The sequence below is a fragment of the Cryptomeria japonica genome, chromosome 3, assembly GCF_030272615.1.
Source record: "Cryptomeria japonica chromosome 3, Sugi_1.0, whole genome shotgun sequence".
In the NCBI taxonomy this organism is placed as follows: Eukaryota; Viridiplantae; Streptophyta; class Pinopsida; order Cupressales; family Cupressaceae; genus Cryptomeria; species Cryptomeria japonica.
In genome coordinates, this window is record NC_081407.1 from 283343705 (window position 1) to 283353139 (window position 9435).

At 32.6% G+C, this 9435-nt stretch overlaps 1 protein-coding gene across 2 annotated transcripts; it reads right to left on the reverse strand.

The window, feature by feature from the left end:
- Positions 1-4835: 4835 nt before the first annotated feature.
- On the reverse strand, positions 4836-8839 carry LOC131029594 (protein RICE SALT SENSITIVE 3). 2 transcript variants are annotated; one of them, XM_057960129.2, is made up of 7 exons: positions 8594-8838; positions 6754-6810; positions 6555-6653; positions 5919-6018; positions 5785-5826; positions 5638-5694; positions 4836-5355 (listed from the first exon to the last, which is right to left on the reverse strand). In XM_057960129.2, exons 1-7 carry the CDS (start codon positions 8725-8727, stop codon positions 4918-4920), a joined length of 927 nt encoding a protein of 308 aa, XP_057816112.1. In that variant the 5' UTR covers positions 8728-8838; the 3' UTR covers positions 4836-4917. The 2 variants fall into 2 exon arrangements, with proteins under 2 accessions (XP_057816112.1, XP_057816113.1); XM_057960130.2 differs by lacking the exon at positions 5785-5826 and having other exon boundaries at positions 8594-8839.
- Between the last annotated feature and the right edge of the window lie 596 nt (positions 8840-9435).

Genomic DNA, 9435 nt, shown 5'->3' on the forward strand with positions numbered 1-9435 from the left:
ATGGAAAACATATTATAAGTGTGAATGAAGATGAATGTTTGAATATTTAATATGATGTAGGATTTTATATGTAATCACATAAATATATAATGTGAGATAATTTTATAAATGTTAAGGGATGTCATAGGGAGGCCGATGATATTTCTAATAGATGTCACCTATTGAGAGGGTGTGTTCTTGGGATGTCCTTTTTTTTTGAAAAAAGAAAGGAATAGGGTGGGGTTGTTGTGTTCTTGTCCCCTTCTCTCAAAAAAATCCCCATGTCTTGAATTTTTGAAAAATTTGCACTCTATGGGAACACTAGTTCCTTAATGCAACAAGTTGAAATGTTTCTATTGAATGATTTTTGAATGTCTTAGAACATTGAATGATCTATAATGATTTCTTGATGTTTTAATTCTTGAATGCATGTATTTAAAATAATAAGACATAACAAATCATCATAAAAATGTTTACCAAGTATCCTCCCAACTAAAGATAGAGAGAGACAAAAAATTTAAATTTTAGGTTAGACCCACATTGCATAAATGACCTATGATAGGGGAAAGTGAATTTGATGCAAATATTAGGTATCAGGGATCATGACTATACTAATACAAATTTATAGGGATTAGTGTAGATAAGTTAGAATTAAAATACAAATCAGAATGTGTGAAAGTAAGAATATGAGAGTAGACAACTATTGAAAAAATAACACATACCACATATGACCATATAATATTTTAAAGCATTCCCTCACGGTAAATCATTATTAAATCGATATTAAATAAAAAAATAATATAAATATACAAAATTTAAATGATATATAAATCTTTTTATTTTATATCCTAAATTCTTTATATGAATAATTTTGGATATATCTTTTTATTTTCCATCATGACCAGAAAGGAAAGGAAATTTACCATCATGACTACAGGGAAAAGGAAATGCTTCAGAATGTGGTACAAAAATATACGAATAACATGTATTTAGGTTGCAGACACACTCAAAACACTTTAGAGGTGGATAAAAAAAGGTCATTATAGGTCCATGCTCCATCTGCATTAACAGCACTAGAAGTTAAACTATGTGACTCTCAGTCTGTACTTAAGATTCCAGACACACTAAAGCATATTGGATGGGTCATCCTCTGACAGGGTGAAAGAGTATGTTTCGGAAAAACTTCAAATCATTGCTTTCCTTACTATGTGACACAGCATACAAATAATGTACAAGATTATTTTTGTATGGTGCTGCTATGTTATATTATCATTAGTTAAATATTTGTTCATGTATCAGTATTTTATTTTGCATACTTTTTGTGATATGATTGTGTAAGGTAGAAATTTATTATTAGGAAAAAGAAAGAAAGACACAACTTTGATTTGAAACGTCGAGAAAATAAACTTACAGCTGATATCAGAAGTTATGTCCAATAATATTATGAATTGTGGAAATCATATGTCTGAAAGTCTATATTTTGGTTTAAACAGCACACTAACAGGTAGGTTACATTGAAGAAACTAATACGATTACAAATGAACCACCTAAACAAATCAAGACTTAAAATATACTGTTTAAACTTACTCGAAATTTGCAATATCCTCCAACTGTATCATTTTATTTTATTTAGTAATAAAAAATGTGAACTGTGAATAATGATAAGAAATTTATACATCCATTTTGATAAGTACCTTGAGAACTTAGAGCCATTCTGTGGAAGCAGATATACCAATTACAGGCTGTGTTACTTTTCCATTAGATGGTATAACAAAATCAGTTGGGTATTACTTTTTTCAAATCTTTGTTGGACATCCTTATTACAAACATCTATTTTTTGGATGCACAGTTCTTGTCCATGAAGCAGCTTTCTATATATATACTGTATAATATACAGACATGCAGTTATAGACATTGCCCAACTAAACTGTAGAGACAAAACAAGGCAAGAGGACTATTATGATCTAATATATTAATTAATCTAATCTATTAGTAATCAATTGAAAAATCATATTATTTAGTTAATCTAGTTAATCATTATTGAATTAATAAAATATTATTTTATTAATCTAAATCAATTTCACAATCAAATTAAAGTTCTGTGATTTTATTTCCATCTTCTCATTATTAATTTATTATATATGCATTAAAAGTTGACAATAAAGAGGGGTAAAAATATATTCAAAACATAAAGAAGAATACATCAAAAGAAGGCCAACAGCCTAGCAAAGAGAAGACTAAAAAGAATTATCCTAAACAAGAAGTTGATCCAACATGTGACACAACTCCAAAGAAAGTTGTCTCCTATCATCAATAGACCAGCCCTCCATAAAGTTAGAAGCCCATTTGGCAAGACAATCAGCCACACCATTCCATGAGGAATATCTGACTCAAAAGAGTCACAAAACAAAAGAATATGCCCAATAATCACCTGTAACTGCCAACTAACACCATCAAAGTGCTGCTGATTCAACAAAGACACCACTACCTGGGAGTCAAATTCAAGGATAATCCATAGCTAGTGAAGAGAACAACACACCACCGCTACCAAAATAGCGAGAGCCTCCATATAATTATTTGTGTGAAAACCTAAAAGAAGCTGGACTTGCCCACTGCTTCACACTCATACAAATTTTTCTATTTATTATCTATTTATGATTTTTGAACAACATAAAATGCAGCTTTCACTGATGATCTTTTAAACAAATCTTTATAATTCATTTTCCATTTCACAAAATTATAAATAAAGTTTTAACCATGTCAAAATCCATAAACATGAAATCACAAATATTTTCTGCCAAAATATTAGACTAGACAGTTGAGCAATCACATCTATTAGAACACATTCATTTCACAAGAAAATTCATTGACTAACTTTGTTTCATTTGTTTTGCATATATTTGTTTGAATCTATTTAAAATGAGATGAGGAGAAGAATTTTCCCATCTTCATTATTTATTCTTAGTTGAGAATTCGTTGAAGGTACCTGAATCATTCTATTGAGGTAATCCTTAATAACATATCATATATCTAACAATTCAAGATGGCCTCTTGAAACACCATCAAAATTTAGTTTTGATTTGAAATTCATTTGAATCCAATTCTATTGATAAGAGAGTCGTTTGACGCTAAAATCTTACTAATGAGAATTGAATGCTATGTACTTTAGAACCAATATATTTGAAAATTTAAATTGATATTTCTTTTGTTCTAAACTTAATTTTACTTTAAACAATACATTTATGTTCATCTGAAATCACACTAATAATAGACTCTATTAAAAAAATTAGTATAAGTTCAAATAAACCATTTAAACAAATCAAAATTTAGAATATATCATTTAAACTTATTACTAAATTTAAATAATTTAAATCTATTTAACACTTGAATGAATAAAAAATTAAACTGATAAAACTCATCAACTAAAAAGATTCGACTCAGGTCAAGATTTATATTCAAGAATAACGTTAAGAGAAGATGTAGGCTAAGCAGTCAGGAAGGATAGAAGTTCTTACAACGTTCTCAAAGCCCAATCAAATTATCTACCTTTTATGTTTTCGCTTTGGCATTGTTGTTTTATTATTAATTTTCTCATTTATATTTGTCGAAGCTTACAGATATGGTATAGTAAATTTATTGTAAAAGCTGGTCAGCTTATTCAGATAACTATTATGTTTGTTTTATTATACATATGGAACTTTTATATGTAAAATTTCATATTAAATAAATAAGAAATAATTTATAAAGTAGAATTAATTTGTTTTTTTGTTTGTAAATTAAATGAATGTTTTGTTAAATTTATCAAATTTTCACAGTTCATGTTATTGATTGTGTATGTTTCTGGATTCAACTGTGTAACAATTTTTGCATCAACGTTTCGAGTCAGTGAGAACAAATGAAGGAGTAGAAATGATATAAACTAAAAGAGAGGTAAAAATTTATTCATCACAAAGAGAATTATAGAGTAAGAAGGGCCGAAGTCCAACATCGCCTAACTGTGCCAACATATGAGACAATTCCAAAGATAATTGTCTGTTATTCACAATATTCCACCCTTCCCTGCAATCAGGAGCCCGTTTGGCAAGACAATTTGCTACTCTATTCCACTCTCTAGGAATTTGGTAAAAGTAACAAAGTCCAAAGAACTACACAACCTTAAAATCTGTCTAATAATCAAAGCCAAGTGTCAATTAACATCATCGAACCATTGCTCATTCAGTAGAGTCACCACCACTTTGAATCAGATTCATAAACAATTCTTTTCCACCCAAGAACACACCCTCTTTCCATGACATACAAAATGGCAAGAACCTCCATATAATTATTTGTATAAAAACTTTTATAAATTAAAAAGATAAACTGGACAACACGAGAAATTTTTTAATTATGTTAAAAATTATTAAATCTTTATGTGACTGTTTAGTCCAAGGTGACTTGTAGTTTAGATGTATGCTTACTCATATTATTGTAATCTACTATACAAAGATAACATTTGAACGTACTGCGAACACGGAGGAGGACAAGCAGGAGGCTAGGGACCTTTACAAATTCTTGTCCAATGAATGAAACAGTGCCATGGATGCCACTGGGGTGCGAAAGGCACCCCTGTAGTTTGTTTTTATGTTTTTTTGCTCCTGTTTCTGATTTCTAAAGACTTGGTCTCTTTTTGTTGTTAGTTGTTGTTAATGCTGTTATAGTGTTGTTTCTGCACTGTGGTTTCGTTAATAGTTATGCTATGTAAAAGGTCAGTGCCCTTGTTCTCACTGCTTTATTAATCAAAAACATCTGACATCTATATATTCTAACTTATTTCCATTTAAAAAAAATTCTAACAAATTAAATTAAAATAATCGAACTCAAAGAAAGCAACCATAGAAGATTTTATTCGACACATCTGTATTTATTGAGTAATATGACATCCATATTCTCTTCCCCTGGCTATTGCATGTAGGATGGAATAGCCGAAGAGGATGGAGTTACAGAGGGAAGTGTGGACAGTAGGGCTTGTAGACTTGACATTGAAGGGACCACTGTACCCGGAACACAATTGACCAGAGAATATAGATCTTGGTGCTCATGAGAAGCTATATTAAGACTCTCATTACAAGCTTGGAAATTGGAGCCCTGATTGAATCCTGGTTCTAAGCTCATATGTTGTAGAGGCCTGTAGTTTTCTTGGGCATTTGAATCCTGGCATAACATTTTATCTATATCACCTTGAGTAGTGCACATTGATTCCATTGATGGAGCTTTGGCAAAAGTGTTTTGTGCCAGAAATGTTTGAGAAGATGGATGGAGTGGAAGGACTCCAGGAATTGTGTGTAAGTAGTAGAATTCTTTTTGAAGGAAAATCACGTACTGTAAGTCTTCTGTGATCTGCAAAATCATTATAAATTAACATTACACATATTCACAAAAGATCAATGAAAAAGTCACATTCTTAAAGTCCACATGGAACATAAAACCCTAGAAACAAATACAAGACTGCTAGGTGGCTAAAGAGGAATGGTAAAATGGGCAGAGGATCCGGTCACCTGACTTGTCCTATACATCAGCGGGTCTGAGCTGTTAGCATTATTGAATTTAAGAATGGTAGATCCAGGGGGAAATATAACATGATAAAAAAACTAAAAATACACTTGGGCAATGTGCTGTCACCTTTAAGGTGGAACCCAGTTGAAGGAGTCCCTCTCTTACTGCAACCAGAGCAATAGTCTGTAACAATTTGAAAGAGTGAGCTCTACTTGATTATGATAACTTCCATATCAATTATACTTAGGAAGGACTGCAAATTTAATGAACTACCTGGATGCCTGAATGGAACTGCGCTTCCCATGTTCTTGGATGCTATCAGAATCATGGTAAAATAATCTTACTAAACATTAAAAGGTCAGAATGGAAGAAATGATCTTTTTTTTTAATACCAACATATAACTTACAGAATATGCAGATTTCTTTAGAACGTTGATTTCAGGATGGTCTGGTTGGCCCCTGAATATCCATTTATGACCCTGGGTGGCTGCAATTTTGCCCATTATACTGTGCATCCACAATGCAAAGACGGTTGGATACAGAAATTCCTCACAGTAAAATTTGTTTCTAGTTCTTGAAATGGTATTATGGATTCCTCCATGTGAGAATATAAAATTTTGTTTACTGCCCCAATGGGAGCTAGTTAATAAATGCATTTTCCTTTCCTTCTTTAAAAAGGAACAGGTTTATCAGGCTTTGCCTCTGATTTTTCTAAAGAATAGAATCAAGGAGTAGATATTAAAGGAAAGACAATTGTTGGCATCAGTTTTTTTAAGTTTATCTAGGTTAGATAAGATTATGTCTAGATTCTATTTGTTTTTAAATCGACATTTCAGAAACACTGAATGATCTATCATTAAAAAGAAGAGTGTCTTCTGAAAACAATGATTAAAAATTAATACAATTGAATTTAAAAGCAATCTTATTTAAGATAACGCTGTTACCATGGAAAACACTGTGCTGCTATATCAAGTGAATTTTATGAAGATCTATAATTCCTTTTTCAAGTGTTGGACGATGGAGAAAATGTGGAAAATACTCACCCCTCTCCATAGTTGTAGATTTCGTGGGTCATCTTGAAGAACAGGCCAGGCTGCAAACCACAATTGAAGTCACAAAATCCATCTTCCCAGACCAGCATCCTGATCAAGTAGAAACATAAGCCAGAAGATCCTAAAATATTAGATTTAATTAAGTGGATTAGACAGAGAAAGACATCTTAACCTTGGATATGGGACTCACCAATTCCTTGAGTTTTTTTCCCTGGATCTGTTACAAGTTTGCTTTTCAGTATTCCATCTGTTGAAAAGAGAATGTCTCAATTTTGATTCTAAGCTTCATGTTAGACATAGCAACATAAAACAATAAGGCTATATACACTGGAAATAAAACTAGTTTAAGGCTATGTATACTAGTAAGAAGAAAAGTTTCAAGAATGCAGAATACTGTCAATATATATGGCATATGTTTCAAGCCTGAGTGAGGACGTGGTTCAATAGCAAAACAGAACTATAATGTTATATATACGGGCAATTAAACTACTCTTGAGATTTACCATATTTGTAAAATCAGTTGTTTTAGTAAATTTTTTGATGGAAACATGTCAGCATATATAGACGTTGGCATCTCTGCTTTTATATAACAGATTATAACGATTTGAATAAGCATACATCTAAACTACAAGCCTGAGTGAGGAGATGGTTCAATTGCAAAACAGAACTATAATGCTATATATATGGGCAATAAAACTACTCTTGAGATTTAATATATTGTAGATTTGTTGTTAGACTAAAATCAATGGTTTGAGTGAACTTTTTGATGGAAACATGTCAGCATACATAGATGTCGGCATCTCTTCCTTTATATAGCGGATTACAACAATTTGAGTAAGGATACATCTAAACTACAAGCCTAAGTGCGAACATGGTTCAATAGAAAAACAAAACTATAATGCTATATATATTGGCAATGAAACTACTCAAGATTTAATATATTGTAGATTTGTTGTTAGACTAAAACCAGTGGTTTTAGTGAACTTTTTGATGGAAACATGTCTGCATACATAGATGTCGGCATCTTTGCCTATATATATCGGATTACAGCGATATGAGTAAGCATAAATCTAAATCTAAACTACAAGCCTGAATGAGGACATGGTTCGATAGCAAAACAGAACTATAATGTTATATATACTGGCAATAAAAGTACTCTTGAGATTTAATATATTGTAGATTTGTTATTAGACTAAAATCAGTGGTTTTAGTGAACTTTTTGATGGAAACATGTTGGCATCTCTATCTTCATATAGCAGATTACAACGACTTGAGTAAGCATACATCTAAACTACAAGCCTCCTTTGGCTAAGCAGCCACGTGTAGGGGGATCCAATCCATCAAATTCACGGAGGAGTTGAACCTGGCCCGAATGCACCTCCGGGGGTTTAAACCTTGGTGGATGACTTCTATATCTCATACCATCATCGTTACCAATTGTGCCCAACCAAATGATCTACAACCCTTTGAATGTTTTAGTGAATTTTCAAATCAACATCTTCACCTATCTCAAAGTAGCATTTTGTCATTACACTAAAATCATTAAGTGAGTGAAATTTCAAATTAGCAACTTCACCTATCTCAGATAAACATTTAGTACGTGAGATCAATTCTCAGAGGTGTGGCAGTTACTCCAACACCCCCTTTGACATAACTCGGGGGAATTGAACGTGGATTGATGCTTTAATATCCATAAGAGTGAACTTCTAAATCAACATTTTCACTTATCCCAGAGTGATTATTCCAGAGTGACAGTTAGTCCACAAGATCAATTACCAAAAATGTAACGAATAGTGATGATTAATCCAACATATAATAATAAGTTAAAAAAGATTAATGAATGCAGAACATATGTCAAGAGCCAGCACAAACAAGAGTTAATACCCTCCATTTTACTCATTTGCTCTCTCACTATATTCTCAATACCTTGAGCCAGTTGCATTGTACCATTATGTTCCCATATACATTACCTGTTGGTTCTTAACCTTCATAATGATGATCCATCAAAGCAAGGAAATGGCAGTACTCACTTGGGTGGAGGGAAGTTTCTGGGGAGGATCCTCCAAAAGACTGCATAAACCCACTGTGATTTCATGCATATGCTCTGCAATGCATGCTGCTGCTGCATGTGGGTGCCTAAACGTATCTCTTTTTCAATCTCCATAGGAACTCCTTCCTATAATCAAAAGATAAAAGCAAAGTTGGTAGTCCTCCTATATGAAGACATGACCAACCCCTGTTCTGCAAAAGATGGCCTTGTTAGTGGAAATCACAAATCAGTACTGAAATTTTCTAATGGAAGACGTAAAGTTATAAAATTGTTAGTACAAGTGGGTACGTCTGAGCATAGCTGTGAAGAACCATTGCTTTCAGATTGGACATTCAAGGGGGCTCCTGTCATATCTTCAGTCTTTATATTGCAAAGGACAAAAATCATTGGAGTGGATATCTTCAATCTTTATGGACTTTCATAGGTGTCATGCAAATATGAAGCTAGTATGACACATTCACAAAGAACTGTGATAAAAGGTGGTAAGTCATATGCCAAACTTCGTACCCTAAAGGATCATATAATTTGAAGTAGTGCTTATTCACGTGGGACTGATCATTCTCTGAGATTATTCCATATCCCAAAGCCATTTTGATATAACAATCCCCTGTCTAATCCCAGCTCATCTCATTTCAGCCTACCCAACACTTCGCAATCACATTAACTTTGGAAGAAGTTGACCCACAACTCTATTAAACGTTTAAACTCCTGTTGGAATAGATTGATCACAGTGTGGAATAAAATCTTCCTCTATTATTGGAGTAAAGATTTAGTTAGTATATTATATGCTGGACTTGTTCATCACGTAAGTTCACATTTGAC

Excerpts from the sequence above, each read along its gene's own strand:
- LOC131029594 (XM_057960129.2), bottom strand. The coding sequence starts at position 8,727 with ATGGAGATTGAAAAAGAGATACGTTTAGGCACCCACATGCAGCAGCAG. Across the intron at positions 6,811-8,593 it reads AGAAACTTCCCTCCACCCAA|ATGGAATACTGAAAAGCAAA; the intron begins GTGAGTACTGCC and ends TCTTTTCAACAG. Across the intron at positions 6,654-6,753 it reads GAAAAAAACTCAAGGAATTG|GATGCTGGTCTGGGAAGATG; the intron begins GTGAGTCCCATA and ends CTACTTGATCAG.